General features: G+C 34.3%; 1 protein-coding gene across 1 annotated transcript in view; it reads right to left on the reverse strand.

Annotated features, from left to right (window-relative positions):
- Nucleotides 1–7,427: 7,427 nt before the first annotated feature.
- The window catches only part of LOC131939743 (furin-1-like), a 53,073-nt gene continuing 36,092 nt past the window's right edge, over nt 7,428–24,408 (reverse strand). The window contains exons 5-18 of the mRNA XM_059298225.1: nt 23,778–23,912; nt 22,449–22,525; nt 21,765–21,853; nt 20,723–20,895; nt 20,236–20,448; nt 19,750–19,850; nt 18,714–18,817; nt 18,212–18,329; nt 16,998–17,839; nt 16,393–16,523; nt 15,313–15,363; nt 14,043–14,146; nt 13,190–13,389; nt 7,428–10,665 (exon numbers count right to left, since the gene is read on the reverse strand). Of these exons, the coding sequence (XP_059154208.1) occupies nt 10,337–10,665; nt 13,190–13,389; nt 14,043–14,146; nt 15,313–15,363; nt 16,393–16,523; nt 16,998–17,839; nt 18,212–18,329; nt 18,714–18,817; nt 19,750–19,850; nt 20,236–20,448; nt 20,723–20,895; nt 21,765–21,853; nt 22,449–22,525; nt 23,778–23,912 (2,667 nt within the window). The 3' untranslated portion in view covers nt 7,428–10,336. The remainder of the gene's footprint in view (nt 10,666–13,189; nt 13,390–14,042; nt 14,147–15,312; nt 15,364–16,392; nt 16,524–16,997; nt 17,840–18,211; nt 18,330–18,713; nt 18,818–19,749; nt 19,851–20,235; nt 20,449–20,722; nt 20,896–21,764; nt 21,854–22,448; nt 22,526–23,777; nt 23,913–24,408) is intronic.

Below are 24,408 nucleotides of genomic sequence, written 5' to 3' on the forward strand. Positions count from 1 at the left end.
TAAAGGTATTTTTTTTATTTAATAGCATCATAAAATTCAGGTTTCAAATATTTTTAAATGACTAGTACTTGTAGCTAGTATTTGGCTTGGTGATACCTGAAATTTCAATAGTAACAGGTAGCAAATGTTTGCAGGGGCGTAGCGAGGGGGGGGGGGGCGTGGTTGCGAACCAGGTGACACCATTTAGGGGGGTGACACCAAGGCAAAAAATAGCAAAATATATAGAGAAAAACGATAATTCCACTTAATTAAGTTATTAATTCGAGTGTTGAATAGTCTTTTAAGATGTGCAAATCGAAAGTTGGAGGGGGGGGGGGGGGAGGGTGCAAATCAAAAATTGAAAGTTTGAAGAGTCGCTACGCCTCTGGGGGGAGTGACACCATTAAGTGCCGCACCGGGTGACACCCAACCTCGCTACGCCACTGAATGTTTGACACCTGTCATTTAAATAGTGCAGGTAGCTTTATGTCATCTGTCATCTAAACGAAACGAATACTTCAGTCCTAGCCTAATTAAGATACCAGGTTCGAGATGATTTATCGTAATTGACTTGAACTTACATTTGGCTTAATTGCGATGCTCTCGTGACATTTCGGCGAAGCAAATAAACGCTCACTTTGCGCGTTATATTATAACTAGCTGCATCCCGTGCTCCGCCACGGTAAATCTTTTTTAAATGTACCAACTTGGGAACAGAACAAAACTAAACACAACACAAACGAACGCAAAAAAAAAAACACAATCGCGCCCTTTCCGGTGATTTGCACCCCCCTCAAACCTTCGACTTGCACCCCCAAACCCCCCCCCCCCCCCCGCCCTAAAACTTTCGATTTCCACCCCCCCCCCCCTAGCAAATTTTCTCCAACCCGCTTATATTATAGATAATTGATCCACATATCTTAATTTCAAATTTTACAAGGTTTATTTCTCACTATAGACACGCCTATAGTGCCTGTATGTAGAGTTTTTAATGCGTGATTGACCACCGTGAAGTCAACAGGAGAACCAGAGTCACTTGACTTTCTCCAGCGGTTTAAATAAATTATCTAAAGCGTGTGAATTATGTCCGGCTATTCGTGAACTTGTTTAGAACTCTAAACACAGTGGGCCACAGTCAGATGTGGGCTGGCCCGCCGGTCTACCGGGGAAATTCCCGGTGGGCCTATTACTATTAGTGCTCTCACTTTGTTTTTTAAATTTGTCGCGTGAATTACCATCAAGCGAAGGATGATCATCAGGCTTTGATGGGGTGAAAAACTGCACAATGAAAATATAAATCTGGGGTTAGGGGCATAAAGTTTCCCAGGACTCCAGTCCACAATGGCTACAGTGCTTTATTCGCGCGACTATCTTTTTTAATTGTTTGTTGCTTTGTGTGGGTTTTTTCGTTTCGCTTTTTTGTTGGTGTTTATATTGGCGGTTAAACATTTAACATTACATTTATCCATATTTGCTGTCAAAATGTATTTACCGCTTGTGACTGTGTTTTAGGACAGGGGTAAAAACACGGAATTTCACTGGTATTAAAAAATATATATTTACAGTAGTGTTTAGTCGAAAATGTAATAAACAGAAACTAATAAGCTGCCAATGGAATCAAGAAGTACGAAGATTATATCAGTTAAATGCCCGACAGAATTACAGACATTTTTGTAAAATCGTAAACATGTTTCCGCGGTGGCAAGACAACTAAAAATACATTTTCTGTAGGTGGGTGTCGGACTGTTAGGGGTGGGGGTGGGTTTCGGACTGGTAAGGGCTAGGGGTGGGGTGTGGGGGGGGGGGTCGTACAGGGGGCTGGGGACAAATAACCACGAGGTTTCACTGATTTATTTCTTCTCAGTCTGGCAAACATTATCGATTTGAATCGTCAACATTCTGGCTCTCAACCACCCGGAGAAAAAAATCTAACGGCCACTACTTTGTCCGGTGAGCGCTTATAGAGCGGGGTGACCGGGCAGCTTATGCACATACGGGTCAAATATGTGTATTTTATGAAAGTTCAGCACGACAACTTACCAACTTTTAAAAAATAGATGTGTGTTCGTGCGTGCGAGTATGTGTTCTTGTGTATGTGTGTGTATGTGTGTGTCTGATTTCGAGAGTATGCATATGTGCGGGAGAGACAGAGAGGGAGAGAGAGAGAGTTGTTATATACGAAAAGCATTAATGTGATCTGAATAGTTTCTTATTCGATTCAATGAAAGTTTTAAAAAGGTAACTAATATCTAATTATAGTTCTGCTTTACCTCGGGTCTTTTATCTCGCTTATAGGAGTCTCAAAATATCACAAGTTGTACACATTTGCTTACACTGCATAAAGAGGGGAGACAAAAGCAACGCAACAAAGTTCACAGTGAAAATTCAGCTACCAAAACTGTTTAAGCAATATTAAATAAATCAGAAAATCAGGTGCATAATGTGTTTGTAATTGAATAAGAAATACGAAGCAGCCTATAATTTGGATTTTTTATGAACAAAATAGATATTAACTTACATTTTTTAGTATTATAACTTTTTTTAGTGGGAGTGGTAGAGAAAAGTAGTGTAAAACATCAACAACATAACACCCGTTGTTTTTATCCTCAACGGGCGAAACAACTAGTAGTACAAGTAACAAGTGAAACGTTTTTCATCTAAGTTTGAGTATTGAAATAAAAATAGGCCTACTTTTGAAATATGTAATTAAAATGTAAAAATATAAAAGTAGGATACTATTTTAATAAAGGCGGCCCCATATGTCTTGGCATAAAAGTGAAAAGATTATGAGATTATTTTTATTTTAAAAAATGCTACATTATTACTTTCTCGTATATACGAAGTATAGAGAAAGTATTGTAATCGTGCTCAAAAATCACTTGAAATTTTAACAATTTTCACCTTATTACACCTCAGTCCTTCATCACATCCGAAGTATAGAGGACTTATTTTAATCGGGCAAAAATGATCAATCCAGATTTATCAAAATTAAGAGGTTTTATGCGTAATCCATTCTGAAAAACTGGGCTTTGCAATTCTGTCCGTATGTTTGTCTGTCTGTCTGTCCGTGTGTAAACACGATAACTTGAGTACCGTTACAGCTAGGTTGATGAAATTTCATATATAAGTATTTTATCGAAATCGTAGATCCGTATCAACTTTTGAGCGATTTCCGATAACCGGAAGTAGTACTTTTTCTACTTTGAATTTTCAAAAGCCTATAACTTGAGTACTATTTCAGATAGATAAATGAAATTTCACATGTAAGTAAAAGATCTAATTCTCTACCTTCTTTTAAATTTTGAGTAATTTCCATTGACCGGAAGTAGTAATTTTCGCTACTTCCGATTTCTCAAAAAACTAATGTAAATTTTTAAAGTACTAATAATATTGCGCACTATTATGCACTTTTTTATTTGACGTTCACTTGGTGTGCAATTCTTTTGTCTACGAGATTTTATTCTATTTTTAAAACTTTAAGTATTTAAAATAGATTAAAAATCATGTCTATAGCCCGAGTTCCCATCCCCTGTTGTTTTATATAAGAATATTCGAGAAAGTTTAGGTGAGATCACTCCCGGTTTATTTTAATATAGATTGTACGCGTAATTAAAACGTGCCAAATTAAAAGTGCTTAAATATTAGCGTTGAAAACCAGAATCTTCGCACCTCTTTTAGCAGAAAAATGTGGAACAGGAAAGGTATCCTTAACTCCTATCAGACGATCATGTTGACGAGTTGAATGACTTTGTGATACTGTCGCTAAAAAGTCGTTCTGTCTACATTGTGTTTCACCACCCGTAAGAGTGCTCTAAGGGAGACAATCGGCTTTAATATGTCTAAGACTTTCATTCGGAACCTTTGAAAAAAAATGCTCTTTTTAACCGGCTATTTGTCTCAACCCTTATTAGCAGACAAAAATATAAATTAAGCTTATTAAATGTTTGATTCTTATTGAAACAAGTAAGAAAAAAAATCATTTTTTTTTCCAGTGCACTTTAATTATGTTAAAACAATATCTAAAACAAAATATTTCAATCTAATGACCACATTTCGGCTTCATTTACTCTAGGTCGAGATGACCGGATGATAATTCGGCCAGTCTGTTAGCGATTAACCTGGTTGTCAGGGACGGTTCCAGAAACGCGATTCGTCCAAGAGGAAGCTGGACAGTACATTAGCCCGAAGATCGCCTTGTGATAAGCATCAAATCCCCGGCACAATCTGATAGCGCTGATAAATCACGGCCGGGAGAGTCGGCCAGGAGCCTTCGTGTTCGGTCACATAAACACTGTCTGCTAGGATGATGTTTGTTTTGTTTTGCTCCAATATTCGACTACTATTTTGACCTTGCGTGTCTGTCTCCATTCACAATATATCAAATCGATTATTTTATTCTTAGCTTAAAAAGTGCCCGATATTACCCAAAGCGCCTAGATGTTTATTTTATTTAACTAGATTGTTATGAAATACCGGGACGGCGTGGTGGGGCGGTAGAGCGTACGACTGCAAACCCGAAGGCCCAACCAGTACTAATGAGACCTGACTCATATCAATGAAAGTAATGGCAGCTGGACATATGCCAAGGTCGCATTAAATTGGGACCTCTAGTTCCTCTAGTCGCACGGACCGCTAGGGTTTTTTACTTACATTAACAACGAAATGAAAAAAAATACATTTGCAATATCGATATACAGGGGTTATTTAAACCTCAATGCGGCTCCCTTAATCGAGAACTGCAAATAGGAGTAACTATAACATTAATTTCTAAAATGAGAATCGCCAGGGTGATTCTGATTACAGAATGTGAGAACCATCTTTTATCTTCGTACAGAAATATCTCACCTACCCTAGGGTATTGCGGTTGTAATTGGTTGCAACTAGACTATTATACAAAGATACATTTCATGACAAACACCGTAAAAAAATACAAGAATGAGGTTTTAAGAACAACAATTCTTCGGTCACTAGCCCAGAAGACAGACAAGAAAATGTAAAACTAAACGGTTCGGTGGATTGGAAAATCGTTTTCTTTATTGAGTTTAGAACTTTAGCGGCTGCTTTTCATTCGTGTCCTGGATTGCGTACCATCTCTAATTGTCTATCGCCACTTTACCCAACCCCCCCCCCCCCCCCTTCCCACCTCACACACAAATACAATTAGTGAGGACATTGGCCTGTCTGTATTATAATCGTACGGTTGACCATCGAATACATCACGATTTAATAAAAATGACTATGTGAAGTAGCTTATTTATTTTGTTAGAAATTACAATTTTTTAAGCCTGTAAGGAGCAGAGTTTCTTCCAGGCATCTCTTTTTACCGCCCCCCCCCCCCCCCCCGAACGAAATGAAATTTATATAATTTATATAGAAAATATATACTTTTAACAGTGTCCGGAAGAAACACTGGTAAGGAGTATCCTACCAGGATTCGTTGCCGTTTGTTTCGTGCACAATGAGGAGAGACTGCTGGGTCAGTTTCGATAGCCATTGGGTCCATCTGATTCCACCATAACTAATATCATCACTGCCCGTCAGCACTGGTTGGGTATATGGGGACGCCAAGCACAGATTTCTCGAGTCGTCTGGGCTAGGCCGCTCTTTAAATGTAGCCTATCGTGTATTGTCAGCGTAAAGTTCGTGTCGCTAGGTGCTTCTTGGTCGACCTCTTTTACTCTTTCCTTTGAGGTCCCCCTCCTTTGAGGCCCCACCTCATTCCCTACTACGGTTGGTGATTTGCGATTCGTGTGCCATATCTGACCCAATTTTTTCTTCCTGGTTTTTCTTCACAATAAGACTATCAGGTACTTTCCCAAAGGGTAATGTTGCTGATTGTATAGGCCCAGCGGACCTTATGATCCTTCTCAAGCAGCTGTTGATATAGGTCTGGACTTAACAATGGTGGTCTTCATCATCTGCCACATCTCACTTCAATATAACAACAGTGAACTCAGATTGTGGTTGAACACTCGCACATTGGTGGTCAAGGATCGCTCAAAAGTTCTTTAGACTGCCCTTTGCGATCCTTGATTAGACATCTGCAGCTGTACCACCCCCACTGATCGATGATCACGTGAGTCAATGAGGGAGCATCCGGTTACATTTTTTTTACAAATGTACGCTTTCAAATTACTTTTTAATAGAGTTAACAGAGTTAGTCGTAGAATTTGAACGTTACAATCTAGTGGAGAATAGTATCACTCCACAAGGGAAATTTACTCTAAACTACAGAGGCTAATGTTTAATCTAAAAATACACACATCAAAACCCAGTAGGAAAATTAGATTATTTGTTGACCTCGGTTTTATTTTAAAAACCGCCCACAAAAAAAAATATCGAAGAAAGTATCAGGTTTTCGTATTTCTTACTGAAAAGGGCTGCTGGATTTAGAAAAAACTGATGTGGCATCCAAAAAGTAGCACCTGTAACTGTGCTTCGTGATTATTCTTACATTTTCCTAATTGTCCCCCTTGTGCGATAAAAAATATCAATTATTTCCCCTGTATTCTTCATCAAATTGTAACATTACATTTAAGAAAAACGCATAAATCAATAAACAAACAAGGTTTTACAATTTTTTGTATTATGATCACAGTAGTCAAAATAGTTTCTTTTAATACCTTCATTTAAAAAGTTAAAACATGTTAATGAGAATCTTCATACTACACAAAATAGCTCTCACATTTTTCTATAGAAATAACATGTTGAAAAAGAATTGATTTACATCATTGTAGCTGTCACGCCACTGCCTTAAGTATTCAGGATTAACCAACAATGTAGCCCCATAAATTAGACAAAACTACTGCCCTAAGTATTCGGGTCAACTTCAGATTAGCAATTATTGTATCACCATAAATTTGCCAAAATCACTGCTTTAAGTATTCAGATTAGCCAATATATTCCCCATAAATTTGCCAAAATCACTGCTCTAAGTATTCAGATTAGCCAATATATTCCCCATAAATTTGCCAGAAATCACTGCTCTAAGTATTCAGATAGGCCAATATTGTATCCCCATAAATTTGCCAAAATCACTGCTCTAAGTATTCAGATTAGCCAATATTGTATCCCCATAAATTTGTCAAAATCACTGCTCTTAGTATTCAGGATAACAGAATTATGAAGCTTTTTAAATAAGCTAAATGGGAAGCAAGAAGTAGACCTTCATACCCTAGTAGAAAAGCAAATATGTGGCTAAAAAATCATATCATCATTTCTTGCTAGATTTAGCATTTGTTAGTTCAAATGTACCCAAACCACAGTTACAGTCTAGTAAGTCTAGTTATCAGACGGAGTAAGAATTTACAACAGGGAGCTTAGTGCAACAGATCAATTGACCTGCAACAAACAAAAATGTTTACACCATTACGTTTTGATCAAATAATTTCTCTTCAAAAAAAGTGTCATTTTTTTTTAGTTTCAACAACTGAAAACAAAGGCACGGATGAATACATTTGATTTATGGCATTTGAGATAGTTACCAACTTGTAATGAAGTAGAGAAAACAAGCCCCAAACTAAGCTACAACCAGAAGCTAAGAAATGATCAAAGAACATAAGCAATGATACAAAGAAAATTCATTACATACAATAGATAAACATCATTTAAAGAACATATCGTACCACCATATTCATTACAGGGATAGCACTTCTTTTTACAAACCAATTTTGGTTAAAATTTAGTGAATAAAAGGGATTAGTACTATTAGTATCTGTATAATATACATTCATAATTCATATATAGATATATTGATATAAATAAACAGTATCAACTCAATACTTAATGACAGATAACCAGCATGTAAAATTGTTTTAACATTTGTAGTCTGTGTAAATACGAGTAGGAAGGTTTAAAAAAATAATGTACCTAGAAATGTTGAACATAGTTAATACTTTGAGATTTAGCCCTGAAGTAGTTTAGACTTGAAGACGTAGCAACAAATCCCAACACTTCTGTTTTATCAAGACCTCCAGGACAAGAAGTTTTGCAACTGTCAACACTGGTCACTCTGGCCGGCTATAGATTTAACTAAACAATTTTCATCTGCATGGACTAGAGCTAAACTTATACATTTTAACATAAGCTCAACTAAAAAAAATTTAAGTTGGGTAACTTGACTCCAACAGAAGAAATTCATTATACTGAAGAAAAAAAAAAACAAGCACACTCATATCAAGTAAAATGTCTATAGTTATTTCAAATTTCACAGCCAAATAAAAAAAAAAATCAGTACCAAAGCCAAAAAAAAAATGTAATTAGAAAAAAAAATCAGGTTAAAAAAAGATACAAGTTTTACCTTTCCAATCTAAAAAAATGTAATCGCACTAGTTTGCAAATATCTTCCACCTCAAGTGACAAACAAAACAATGCATAGTTGTAAGAGAACTAACATTTCTAAACATTTTGTTCCACTGAAAATCTACTTCACCGCTACTTCCGCAAAAAGCAGTTTTACAAGCTAAAATATTTTTGTGACTACAATTAGTCCACTTAATTGGCTACATATTAAACTTGAAAATTTTAATTTGTGTACTGCTATACAGCACAAAAATGGGACAGAGTTTACAGACTACACCTAACAGGATGTCACAACAGTTTGGTAGACCAAAAATAAGAATTAAAGTGAAACAACTTTCACAGAAAATTACGGAATATTCACAATATAGGCCTACTAATAAAACTAGTTTTCATTTAAATCTATATTTTAAAAATATTTTTGAGACATAATTGCAGTTAAAATGATGAAAAAATGTAGTAAAGCTATTTGAACCGCAACATACAAATTTGAATATTTTTAATAATAATTAACTTTATTAATTTGAGATATTAGTTAGCACCTTATTACCCTCAACTACATCCAAAAAAAAATATATGCAGAACATCTTTTATAGATAAGAAAAAAATTCTTAGTGAGTGAGATAAATTGAGTTTAAACACATGATTTCACCCGGCAAAACAAAATGAACTCAATGATCCAGATGGATGAAATGAGAGAAAATTACACTGCAGAATCCTGATTAAATAAACTGGAAGCTTAGCTTTTAACATAATAATAACAGAATGTGCAAACAAATATATACAATGGTTTTTAATTTTTTATCTGTGCAATACTCAAAATTGAAAGAAAAAAAACAACTAAATGCTATTTCTGTCATGTTTTCCAATTCTTTTTTAAGGAAAATTTTTAAGCTCTAAATTAATTACACTTTATAGATAAAATAAAAGATTTCTTTCTTCTCTTCAATAAGTTTAGACTTGTAGTTGACACATCTGTAAAACAGAGATGACTAGGACTTATGAAGAGATTGCGCTAGGGAGACTTAGATGCATCAAAACTGCTCTACAAAATTATGCAACTGACAAAGTGAACAGTCATTTCAATTTTTAGTCAAATAAGTTGATTTATATGAGTACACTGATCCGGTTAGGGGCCTTAATAATATGCAGCCAACAATTGCATTATATGCCGCCTGTTTTATTGCAATACTTCTAAGTGTTGCAGATATAGTAAAATAAGCATATTATGACATAAATTTTCTCTACAAGATAATACTCAGATTGCATACATTTTCTGGTAATCAATGTAGACAATTAACAGTGTTTTATTTTATGTACAATAAATAATTCACAAAAATAAACGACTGGCTCAGAAAAATATTAACAAGTACGTTATGTCTTTATCAGCGTCACTGTTTGGTAATCTTTTAAACTTCGACAACGTAAATTTTAACATAAAAAGCGGTGGTCCCTGTTTACTAGTCATAGATTTACAATGCCTTACAGTTGTAATGAAAAGAAGCATTTTACTTTAACTATCAATTTTAAAATTCCTAAACAGCATAAAGAGTAATTTGTATGGTACCCTGTTTTTAATTCTTTTTTACAATTGTCTTTACCTAAATATCCTCCCTTTGCCAAAACTTGCACACAAAACAATTTAATTTTTTATGAATTTCTATTCATATTTTTACACAAGCATATATACAGCTAACTTTATTATGAATAATACACTTTTCATGCTCTTAGTACCAAACCATTTTTAAAGCATCACAATCAATTAATAATAGAGTTTCAAAAACAAATTATTCTCATTATGTACATAAAAACTTAAAATGGTCATCACAAAGAAAATAGTGGATATGGTTCTGAAATTAACAATTGAACGGTGACTTATCAGTTATACAACAGTCAACAAATATTCTAAGTTCTTATCTCAAGATGAAACTATACAGTAATAGTATATTCCAATAGCTAATTCACTAAGACAGGCTTTATAGACATATTCTCGCCAAAGTTTAATAAGATTCAACAGATTCACACACACCCATGTAATCAACATTATCCGTGTATAACATCACTCATCCACTTCATCACTGTATGTCAGGTGTACAACAGCATCCTTGTCATCTTCTCGCGGCACTTGTAAGTAATGTTTTTTATTTGCCCAGCATAAATAACCATATTGTCGTGAATAGTAGATTAAAAATAATATGGATGAGATAACAAATGTAGAGAAAAACAAAACCAAGACTAAGACTAAAATACTCTCTATACCAGAGTCCTTTATATCCTTCTTACAGACATTGCCAACCAAAGAGTAGCCCACAAGACACGACCGACAGTTGGCACTTGATGTGTCGCACTCTCTGCAGCTGCCATGGCATGGCAGACAGGAGTTGGTGCCTGATGGAAACAAGAAATTTTTCATTAAACCAGTGAGGAGATAGTTAGCATTCAGAGGGTTAAATGTGAAACTGGACAATGTAAATGCATGCATGACAACCCAGAAAATCAATGTTTAAGGCATGCAAGGAACAAAATGCACAACAATAAAAATCACAACAACAGAACTTAGATTTCTAATTATAATTATACTTCCATGCAGTCTAAAGTTATAAGTTTTATACATGCTGTAATTATAAAACATGCAAATCATCGTTAAGACACATTTCAATAATAATATGCAAATCTACAAAACACTACATCAGGGTATATGAATACAAGTTTTACTAACCTAATCTACTTACAACTATTTACTACTCCATGCAACCAACTGAACTCTCAGTCAAATGGTTCATTATATATAGAATGTTTATTGAGTATTAAAACAGCGCTAAAACAGATCACAATACTTTCACAAGAAAATATCTATTGTGCAGAAATGAAAGATCAAATTTAAACATAAAACTAAGACATCGAAATCTAAACAAGAAAAACAGAATTTTGGATATGGAACATAAGAAATAGTTCCCAAAAATGTGTTAGTTTTATAACAGTGAAGCAATATACAATAAAAATAGAAGTCAAATAAATGTATCATAATTTTTAACTAACAAACAGAAATAAAGAAAAAACGCTTCAAGGTGGTATTTTGCTAAAAGCATTTATATGAAGAGTATTTTTTGTTAGTTAATCTTTCAAGCCCCATTTAAAATACTGTTAGGTTTTTTAGGTGTTAAAAAAAGTGAAAACTAAGTATATATAAATATATGTAAAACAAATACAGAGGTAGCTTCTAAATGAAATTCTTTTGTTCTTTAACAATTTACAATATGGAATGTTGATGTAATTAAAATAATTGATGTTAAACAAAAATTGATGTTATAGAAATTGTAAGTAGACGATGGAATGCAACATTTGTTTGATAGGCTCCTGCATTTAGTTCAGTACTTAAATAACTCAGCATAAACACAAAATATACAATTGCTATTTTTTGCAACCTGAGTTAATACAGTCTAAAACAATGAATAAAAGCATTCAGTAAAACATAAATAAGGGAGTGCACTGCAAAGCGTGATTCAGGCAGTAGAAAATAAAAAACATAAAATTGGAAGAACTAATTTAGTGCTGGATCTACTGTTAACTCTTTTGCTGCATGACAAGCATGTCTCGTTAGTTATAGATTTCTAATCCCATAAGCAGATGATGAGTATGTCTCAACGTGAATACAACCGTTTTATTATACTGTAATTATACTGTATGTTATATTATACTGTATGTAATATTATTGTGAAATATACTTATAATAATAATAAACATTTATTATGCAAATAATAGTTGCTTTTCTTCAAATTTTGTCTTTATATGTTTGGAAAAAAATAGTAACCTGCATAGATATAAATTTTTTAGTTGTACCGTAACATGCTAATTAGTTGAATTAAATGTTTAAAAATTAATTCCTTGATAAAAAATGAATCCCTTGATAAAAAATGAATTCCTTGAGGCAAGACAAGATGAACTTTAACAGCAGCAAATGGGTTTAACATGAGAAAATTAATGAAAAAATGTTTTTTAGAAAACATTAAAATGTAATTTCTTCCCAGAATAGACAAAATGTAAAACAGAAAGTACCACAAATTTACGTGCACCTTTCAATGCTAAAAGGTAAATAGAGTAATTCACAATGAGAAAATATTTTCCATCATTTTTGTTTTAAGAATAATGCAAAGCACTATTTGTATATCTTAGCTTTGACTGTGTTTTTAAAAAATTCAATCAAAAAATTGAAAAAATTTGTTTTCGTCTATTATATGAAACTCTGATCTAACTTATTTTGTTTAAAAGTTTTAAAAAATCTTAAGCAATAGTAAAGATGAAGAAAGAATCCTCCATTAGATTGTTGAACCTACTGTAAGCCTGCTTGTACTGTTATTTATACAGTACTAGCTCTTTATATTAGCTCCCCTATCCAAATGGTTAGTAGTTCCCCTTAACCATTTTAGCCAATAAAGCCCCAGTGGCAAATTGGCAAAAAAAACTTTTCATTACTTTATATTCTGCATTAATCTACAAACAAAAGTATAGAAAAACTACTTATTAAAACCAAAGCAGCTGTCAAAACACTGACTACACATTTGAATAAGATCTGAGGTGAGGTATGGATTCTGTGGGAGATCTGAGCCTTCAGAGAAATCCAGAAATCTGGCGGCTCTTTGTGTTTTACAAACTTCAGGCATGAAGTTGCACAGAGATGTTTTATAATCTAACTCATGGCTTGACTTTTTCAACTGCTCAAAATACAATTCCATCTGAGCGTTGAGGTGGTTATAAAATATATCTGGGTACGGACTCAAAAAATCAAAGTTTTGGTGGTTATACGAATGTGAAGGTGGGTTAGGGTTATTGTAATGGTAAGATGGACTATCAACAGGGTACATGTTGACAATGCTGTTACAACAAGAAAAATAGAGGCTGTGCAATTTCTTACTGAGGAAGAACCCAGGCAGGCAGTCAGAGGAGCAGATCCACTGGTCTAGCTTGAGCTTGTCCTTCTGTAGCTGGTGGCCCAGGGGGCAGGAAAGGCAGTTGGTCAGCATGGGACCGTTGCAGGTGGAGCAGCTGATCTCACAAGGCAGGCACATCTCTAGGGACGTGTAGTAGCCGTCAGGGCATGAGGGCACACACACACTGGGGGGGTTAAACAGAGAGCTTTAAATACAGACAAATTATCACACCCATAGACTGATGAGAACATTGTCGGAACTTTGTACCAGACAAATTATCATACCCATAGACTGGTCAGAACATTGTCAGAACTTTGTACCAGACAAATTATCATACCCATAGACTGATGAGAACATTGTAGGAACTTTGTACCAGACAAATTATCAGACCCATAGACTGATGAGAACATTGTAGGAACTTTGTACCAGACAAATTATCATACCCATAGACTGATGAGAACATTGTAGGAACTTTGTACCAGACAAATTATCATACCCATAGACTGATGAGAACATTGTAGGAACTTTGTACCAGGAGCAGCACAGTAATAAAAAAGGAGATCAGTAAAATGTTAAGTTCTTATTTTTTTTAAACTTGTAATATATTCATACAATTTGTAGTAAGATACAAAAGTGGAAATGTATGAACATTTGGGCTTGGGTAATAAAATCATATAATTTTATGTAAACAAAAAAATCTTTAGCCTACACTGACACCAGATTAAAAAACTAACATCACAATGCTCAAAAGCTGAAGCTCATTTCAAAAAGAATTCAACCTTAGTTTAATAAGTTGACGTCAATGACAAAATCTACAATAAAAAACTGTCTACTGACCTGGTTGGGCCAATACGAAAATGCTTGCATTTAAGACAATCATGAGCCTCAGGACCAGAGCAGAAGCCATCACATTCTTCATGGCATCGTATGGGCTGGTTTACCTGTCATACGCACAAATATACAATTCATGCTCAAATACCCTTTAAAATGTACATGTTTTCTAATGTGCAATGATGGAAAAACCAAAATATAGTTAACAAAGTTTAACATAAAATAATTGTAAAAATATATTAAACTGCTGAAGTGCACAAAACTTAATAGTGCTAACCTATGGGATGAGCCAGTGTAAAGCAATTTTTAATAAGTCATAACATGGTATAATGAGATAGAAACAGATCACTTTTTAGCACCTGGGGAAGACTTGATTCAAAATCTACCACCCCCATTTACAAACGATTGTTAATTAAATACAAACTAAATCTCCACAGATTCACCCCACCTATGCCACTACCGCAGTGATTAGGGTATACTAATTTAGAACAAAGGTTCCCAAACTTTTTAGAGTGGTGAACCCTTTTACTTTTTTGTATACAGAGTATAGAGAAAGTATTGTTATCATGCAGAAAAACTCAATGAAATTTTAAGTTTTTACAGATTTACACCTCCCTACTATATTGTGTAAGGAATATAATGGATGCATTTAAATTGGGCAAAAATCAAAATTGAGCTTTTGACAAATTTTGACGTTTTATAAACCCCCAGAGCCGGAAAAATCAGTTTTGCCACCCTGTCCCTCTGTGTGTGTCTGTATACACAATAACTGGAGTGTCATTTCAATTATTTTGACCAAATTTTATATGACTTAAGTACCATTAAAGTAAGTTAGATAAAATTCCACATAAAAGTATAAGATTGTATGCACATGTTTCTATCAACTTTTGAACATTTTCCAGTAATCAGAAATGGTACTTTATTTCCGTGGAAACACGAAAACTTGAGAACTGTTTCAGTTACGTAGACAAAAATTCAAATACAAGCATAAGAGCTTGTACTAAGATTACTTTCAGTTTTTAGAAACTTCCAATATCCTGAAGTGGTACTTTATTTCTAATTTCTAGAAATACTAAAATAATAAATAACATGACAACTGTTTAAGTCAGCTACATTAAATTTCATACATAGATATCTGATCTTATTAGCCTGTTTCTTTCAAATTTTGAGTGATTCCCAATGACCGGAAGTAGTACTTTACACTATTTCTAATTTCTCAAAAAGGTAATAAATATTTACTTTTGAAAGTAGTACTTTTTGGCTCTATTATACTCACACTATTTGTGTTCATTAGTTGTTGAATTCTTTTTTTCAGCGCAATGCTATTCTGTTTAAAATAATTTTAGTAATTAAAAAGTTAATCAATAAAGCAGGAGTAATCTCCCTTAATCTTTCTTGTATATTACATTTTTTAAATAAAACAGAGTTGTGTTTAAGAAAGAATTGTGCACCAAATGAACATAAACAACGTGTGTATAATAGAGTGGAAAATTAGTGCTTTATAAAAGAAACATTGAGTGATTTTTAAAATGTTAATTGAACTTGTAATTCCGCCACATTTTATGTCACAATAATTGTCATCGAGCCTAGAAATCGGTCCGATGGAAGTGATATTTTTGTCAGAAATAGGGAATAATGTAAGGGAATAATGTAAGGGAATAATGTAATGTAATACTTCAGTTCACCACCAATCAATCAAAATTTGAGCGAATCAAGAGAATAAGATTTTATGCCTATGTTTAAAATTTCGTCTTGAGTTCGAAACAGTTAAATGAAACAGTACTCAATTTATCAGCATTTTAGAAACCGGAAATAGAGTAAAATATCACTTTGGGTCATGGGAGTAGAGTAAGAACGACATCTGGTTACTGGAACTTGCTTTAAGTTTATACAGAACTACAAATTAAATATAATATTAATAAATGAAATTTTGTCAACATAACTAGTTCTCAAGCTATCATGTTTACAGACACACAGACAGACAAAATTGCAAAACTAACTTTGTCTGACTCAGGGAAGTGTAAGATGTTAAGATGTATCAAAATATTGATTTTGATTTTTTGCACATAACAATACTTTCTCTATACTTTGTATTCAAGAAAGTAAAAACAATTTTATAGTCCTGTAAGTGCCACCCCTACTATTATATGAAAATACATATTTATATATGTGGGCAGAAAACCCACCATCACCCCTCACTGGGTGGAATACAATTTAGAATACAATGCAAAATGGCTTTCATTAATTCACTCTTGATAATTCTCCTTGAACAGTGGCTCAATAATTGTTTACACCAGCGCTCAAGCTAACCAAATACTGACAGAAAAATAGTAGGTTTCATGTAGAGTCTACTTACATTTGTGGTTGTGAACTCTTTACTTGAAGGCATCTGTGTACTTGGTGGGGCCTGTTTACCTGTTTCATTCTTCAGGTGGACAGGCTGCTCTTTGGTACCATGCAACACTAGAGACCAGCCCAGCAGGGTACCTGTATATGATGCAACAAAACTAATTACAGCATCAATACACTTTGGTATATTAGTCAGTAACTATTGTCAATGATTTTACTTTGTTGCTGTATATTAAAGACTGCATTTCAACCAATTAATAATAGAAAAGACATGAACCTTTCAATAACTACTTGTTAGCCCATTTTTTCATTTCGTTTGTGAGAAGATTTTGTGAATAGAACAAATATTACCCTAAATGTTTTATCCCAGTCCAATGTGAATTAAAAAAAACGCTTAAGACTACCACAAAACAAAAGTTTTAAACAGGCAGAGCACATCTCCTTTAGCACTATAATATTCATCATCTTCAATTCCCAGTAATTACACACCGCGAGGGTATGATGACAACATACAAAACTCACCTCCTTTAGAACTATAATATTCATCATCTTCAATTCCCAGTAACCACACACCACGTGGGTATGATGGACAAGACAACAGACAGAACTCACCTCCTTTAGAACTATAAGATTCAGCATCTTCAATCTCCAGAAACCACACACCACGTGGGTATGATGGACAAGACAACAGACAGAACTCACCTCCTTTAGAACTATAAGATTCAGCATCTTCAATCTCCAGTAACCACACACCACGTGGGTATGATGACAACAGACAGAACTCACCTCCTTTAGAACTATAAGATTCAGCATCTTCAATCTCCAGTAACCACACACCACGTGGGTATGATGGACAAGACAACAGACAGAACTCACCTCCTTTAGAACTATAAGATTCAGCATCTTCAATCTCCAGAAACCACACACCACGTGGGTATGATGGACAAGACAACAGACAGAACTCACCTCCTTTAGAACTATAAGATTCAGCATCTTCAATCTCCAGTAACCACACACCACGTGGGTATGATGACAACAGACAGAACTCACCTCCTTTAGAACTATAAGATTCAGCATCTTCAATCTCCAGTAACCACACACCACGTGGGTATGATGGACAAGACAACAGACAGAACTCACCTCCTTTAGAACTATAAGATTCAGCATCTTCAATCTCCAGTAACCACACACCACGTGGGTTCTCCCCCCAGAAGTGAACTGACAGGAACGGCCAGTCATCAAAACCCCCAGGGTTGGCATCATTGGGCCTGTGGGGTAGCAGCATTGACCTTGTGCCCATGGGGGAGGTCAGGTAGATGATGACGCTGCCCCTGACGTCATATGTGAGGGAGATCTTGGCCTGTACGTGCTCCAGATAGTTCACTTCTGTAGGTGTGCCCTTGCAGCCGTCAACATGGATCTCACTCTTGAATTTGTTGTGGGACATCAAGGCACTTTAACAATGTCAGAGAGAAGAATGTGAACCAGGTTAAGTCAGAGAATATTAAATTTCAACTAAATTTGTACAGCACATTGTTTTTTATTTTAGATTAATAAATAACAAATCGGTATAAAAACTATTACTGTATTAGACCAAATTTTTTTTAAAAAGAAATTATTTTGTCATTTAATAGATAGTAAGTGTACATAAATAGGTGTATATAAAACAATAAAGCCTAAGATAATTACTGGCCAAACCATAAAAAAAATATTGAAAAGTCAACTTGTTTTGGTGATTTTTTTCCTTAACTGAAAATTTTTTTTAAAAATGTGTTTATTAAAAATAATACATCTACAGTAACAATTAGATGAACAACAAGACATACACATTATGCACATCGGATTCAGTCAAACATTCCTGCTTTTCTGGCACATTGATCCATAACAAAGACAACTTGACCATTTCTAGGGCATCCATCAGACCATATCCATAACGCAGGCTCACTGAAATTTAGAAAGCCTCTAGTTAAGTATATGGGGTTTGGTGTATTAGAAATCAATCAATAAAATTTTGAAAATTGAGAAACTGGCTGATTCTATGACCATCATAAGCCCACTGTCATATGTATTTTGTATGAATGGTGCTAGTATAAGAGTGGTAACCCAATAACATTCTACAAGCCTGACATACAACTCCTTGACAAGGAGATAATTGAGAGAAAAGAACTCGTCTACTTCTGTAATGATTTACAGACTATGTTGCTTTTATAAATATTATGAGACCTAAAACAGTGGTATCTTCCAGTTACATTTGAATTGATTTATGTGAATAAACAATGCTTAATTTTACAAGTTATACTGTATGTAAATATATCATGGTGACTCGACCTTTTCTACCCACTCCATTGGTCACCCATTGTCCATCTCTGATTGGGTCAGGTCTGGCTGTCATGAGTGTGATGTACTGAACATCCCTCCATGTCAGGTCTTTGCTGATGAGAGGAATAAATTCAATTTTTCATGGCTTCAATTTTTTTTATATTCAATACAAAAATATTACTTTTAAAAATTTTTAAAGATGAATTACATCTATATATCAAAAACAACACTAACTAAACAGATTTTGTAATAGGAAATCAAATCCAATAAAAAAAAAACCTCTGAAGAAATAAACTGTGTAATATAAACAACAATTGATGCAAGTAGTTTTCTATTTGAAATTACTTTGCTACCAATTTAGTTAGCTTCAACAGCTTAGTATATGTTGCCCATAGCTGCTTTTGTTTCCTGCCTTTTCTGCTAGGTAGTCTACAATTTCATATGCTTGACATGGGTCCTCAACAATACTCTCCCATTTTGTCCAGTCCCCAGCTGTTAATTTTGCAGTCTCCCAAGACATCCCTGCTGTCTCCAGTTCTTCAAGAATTATCCACCTCCAAGTCTGTCTTTCTTCCACCTTCTGTCATGTATCATCTGTAATCCAGAGCTTCCTGTTGGGCACTTTTCTTACAAGCACTTCTTTGCAGGCTTGCTTAAATATTTCTACTGAATCAAAATCTTTTTGAAAAGCGCTGACATAGCTCTGGGGCTAACTGGGGCACACAAGCCCTTCCACCACTTCAAGACGGTGTGCCATCAGGATGGAATTTCACAATCAGTCAGTTTCAAATGTTTTTCTAAAATGATGTTGGAAGGGATCTGCTTTTTTAAATTGTCGTAACTTTTCTTTCAAATTTTGTTCTTAACAACCATGTTGATGAAATATGATCAGCTGTCATGAACTTACCACCTCTGTTGTTGATGTTTTGTAAACAAACGATACTGATAAACTGATAACAGGATTAAATATTTCTGAAAGTTTCTCTGGAAGCCGCAATAAACTTGCAACAATAAAAACCTACAAAAAAATAAACATGAGACTTACTTGGCCTCTAAGATCAAAGCTACCATCCCTGCAGCAAGAGGAGCTGAAGCTGATGTTCCAGTGTGGGTGATTGTACATTTTTCATGCAGGTCTGTGGAGGCCTGGAAGTGGATCAATAACATTAATGGAAGCCACTTTGTTCATGATCAATTAATAATAAATGGCACACAATAAAAAACATTATGAAATTATTTTTAATTTACATTATAAAAAAGACATCAGGTAGGTTGATAATAATTACAAGCATTTCTAATGAGTTAGTGTTTTAAACTTTTATGCATTATTGCTGTGCATTACAAGAGTGTTTTCAAGTTAAGTTTTTATTAGAAACTGGCAATAACTACTGCTTGTCCAAAAAAGCTCAAAGACTACAACAATGGCTACGTTTCAAACCACTAGCAAAGACCCAATATTATTGAAGTTTTAAAAACATAGGATATTTGTACCACCAATATCAAGACGAAACCTATGTATAAACCAGCTTACAATCTGCTTCTCATTGAATCCCCCACTGCTGTAGGTGGTGGCTAGGGTAGATGAGCACTCCTCTAGGTACCAGGGTTTGACTCCATTCTCTGATGTACTGCTGATGGACAAGGTGTAGATACTGTTGGCATAGCCATCACAGTTACAGGAGTCCTGAGCACTGCCTCCATTTCCAGAGGCCCACACAAATATTGACCCCTTACCATCTCTGCCCTGAAACATATTTATTCAAATTTTAAATTAAGGTGTTCATATAAATCTTTAAACTTAATCACACAATAAATTGTACATATTTGACAAAATGTTATTATTGGCTATTGGTACATGATGTGTTTGTATTGAATTAAATTCTACCTTATTATAATACTCTATAATTTGTGAATTCAATATTAGCTAAAATTGTGGCTTTCACATCAGACTTGAAAAACTAAACTTGTTTAGTTATGTGATAACATTGATGTATGCTCTTCAAAACAAAACCGCTTACATGTAAGATACCATTGATGAATGCACTTTTGGCCAGCTTGCCAGGACCATCAACAACTTTACCATCATCATCAGGCCCCCAGCTAGCTGAGTAGATATCCACATGGCTGCGATTAAAGCTCAGGGATGCTGCTTCTACTGCATCATAGACCTCACCATCTAACATTCTCACTCCTGTAAACAAGTCAATGCATATTTTATTTTACACATATTTTATATGTTTCATTAAAGCTCAGGGATGCTGCTTCTACTGCATCATAGAACTCGCCATCTAACATTCTCACTCCTGTAAACAAGTCAATGCACATTTTATTTTACACATATGTTTCATTAAAGCTCAGGGATGCTGCTTCTACTGCATCATAGACCTCACCATCTTCTCACTCCTGTAAACAAGTCAATGCATATTTTATTTTCACATTCTCACTCGTGTAAACAAGTCAGAGCATTTTTTTTTTTATTTTATTCTATAAACATAATCTTTATAGCCAACTTTATCATGAAAAGTAATAGTGTTAAAATAGAGAGGTTTTATCTGTGTATGTGGCAACACACCAATCAACAGCCATAGACAGGGACATTAAATCCTGCAAATAGGGATGGATAGGGCATACCCTGAGAAGGGCAGAGGACAATATCGTAAAGAAAGCTGTAGACTGGATTACCAGAGGAAGAGGAAAGTTGGCCGGCTAAGGAAATCCCCGAGAAGGACCGCAGAAAATGAGACAAGGTCTGTCAGGCTTACATGGGCGCAATATAAAGAGAGTCGCTAAAAACAGAGTCCGATGGAGAAGTATGACTGCAGCCTTTTGCTCCCCAGGGGCAATGAAGTATATCTGCATATAACAAACAATGACTGATATAATCATAATCTATACCCAATAGACACAGCTGTTTTCTATACTTTAAGAGTACTCAGGTACAAATCTTGAAAATAAAATTTCTCAAATCACTGTTAAAAAAAAAATTTCAAGTATCTGTTTAAAGCAACAGAAAATCATTTTTTTTAACTAAATGTATTAAACAGTTCTGAGCAAACTTACCCCCTATCCTAGAATGCGGTGCTATACCAATAGTACAGTGTGTATTGTTGGCCTCAGCCGACACCTCCCCTGCACATCTGGTTCCATGCCTGAATATCAGAATAATTATAATACAAGGGTACAGTATGTCATAATTAACACAAAGATTAAAAATAAATTACTCCATCTACTCTTCTTCTTCTTTGTTTTTAATTTTAGTGTTGGAAGGAATCCCCTCCAACACAATTAAGTATACTTGTCAACTGGTTATGTGCCGTTGAGGCCATTGACTCTGATTTCAGCCTGCTTTTCTTTTTGGATTTTTTTTGTCCAACCAAGAACTACAAGGCAGCAGTTGTTTGATTTTGGAGCTATCTCTCCTAGAAGAGTGGCTGCCCCAACTAATGAGCCTCATCTGCAAGAGGGTTCGAACTCGAGACTTTTTGGTTTAGCAACCATGAGCTTTACCAACTTGACCACACCGACTCCTACCCAACCTACTACAAACCACCTATATATATATATATATATATATATATATATATATATATATATATATATATATTATATATATATATATATATATATATATATATATATATATATATATATATATATATATATATATATATATATATATATATATATATATATTGCTAGAACATTGATTCTTTAACAAAAAATACAAATGTGTGTTCTCCTTACCTGTTTTCATTAGAGGGATCATATCTTGGCATGGGATCACTGTCATGGTCATTTACATCGTAACTTGCATAGGGGTCCTAGATTACATTAGTAAACAATATCAGTACATAATACATGACATATTTTGTTATGATACTTTCCTAATGAGACTTCACCAAACAAGGTTTTAGCAGCTGATGTGAAAACACAAAATAATATTATATAACATCTGGCACCAATGATACATTTCTCTACCAATAAAACAACTTTCATAAATGAGAAATTTTTAAAGTTCAATTTTAAAAAATGAATCCATCACTCAAGGCCAATTTTTTTTTAAATAACTGAAGGATTACAGGGAATGGGAAAAATAAAAATTAATGGTTTCAAAAGACAGATTAGCAAAATTATTGCATTAAATTTTTAACCCAAGTAAAAAAGATTAAAAAACTATTTCCCTTTAATATAGATTTCTTTTCCATGGCCAAATCTCTGACTTGATGAAAATAACCTTGTATAGAAGAACAGGCTAATCTGACCTAATTAGATGCCTGTATGTCTGATTAAACAGGTGATCAAGGCTCGTTACCTGTCATGTTCTCTGTGATTACCTTAAGCAAGCAACCATGATTTCTACATGAATAAGTTAGCAAAAGGTAGGCTACAAATCCAGGACATAACTATTGAGGAAATAGATTATGTTTTTTTTATTTGATTTAAAAAACAATATTTATCATTTGAATTTCTCATTAGTTGTTTTTTATTTTCAATGTAAACTTGAGGTAAAAAAACATAAATATTTCAACTACTATTTTGAAAAAAAAAAAATACCATGGAGGTACAACCAATGAAAAATTATGAAGGAGGGAATTCTTTCAATGACTTAAAATTTGCAATTTAATGTAGGTTAGTATATACTTTTAACTTCTTGTAGATAAATTTAATATTACGTTGTGAACTTGTAGTAAACTTTTGAGCAATGCACCATCACTGAAATAAAAATTCTTGGCTCTGCTATCCTCTTACACATAAAAGGAGAGATTAAGATTAGATGATGGGCTAGCTGTATATTGCATAAGGTCACTTTAAACTATGTTTCCAGAGGGATATAGTTTTTACTTTAACTTAGCTGTAGCAGTATTTTTTATGTTTTTCCACATTTCTGTGAAGCTTTTTATGCCTCCGCTAGTGCTAGTAAGCTATGTCTCCCAATTTTGAAAATTACTTCAGTGAACAATGCATTTTTAACACACTGCTAGTTTTAACATTTAAGTCAATACAACAACTACAAAGAATTCCAATTTCTAAACACCACTTCCAAAACTTGAATCATACTAGAAAAAGACTTACATAATTTTTCACCAAGTCCGGGTGTGTTCTCTCCAAGCCATCGTCCAGTATAGTGACCACGATACCTTTTCCTGTATAGCCCAGCTTCCAGGCTTCCAGCACATTCATATCATTGCCACCATAAGCTCCCCTATTCTGATACAAGAGTGAAAACATTGCATAAGTTACATAGTTTACACACATTCATTTGATAACACTTACACTTAATGCGACTATTCTTCATTTAAGAAATTTAATTTAATAATCTTTAATGTTTCATACAAGAAAATATTCACTAAAAACAGGAGTTGTACTTTAAATTTTGCTTTAATTTTTACACCTAACCATATTTTCATAAATATTTTCCTTGATGTTTGAATATAATAAATTAGTAAACAATGGAAAATGCTTTAAAATAAAAAGAGCTTGTTTGCTTATCCGTCCAGCATGTTACTGACCACAGCATGCACTTTACACGCAATATGGTAGAAATTAATGAACAATTTACATCTTGCTATGAAAAAAAAAGCTTTACAAAATGGTAATTAAACAGGTCATAACCATAATGGCTAACTGAAATAAGACACCTGTTTTCATCAACAGCAGCTGTTCTCCATACAAACACCCCCCCCCCCCCCCACATACACACACC

The sequence above is a fragment of the Physella acuta genome, unplaced genomic scaffold (genome assembly GCF_028476545.2).
Source record: "Physella acuta isolate Inbredline_101_S28 unplaced genomic scaffold, ASM2847654v3 ptg000291l, whole genome shotgun sequence".
NCBI classification, from domain to species: domain Eukaryota; kingdom Metazoa; phylum Mollusca; class Gastropoda; family Physidae; genus Physella; species Physella acuta.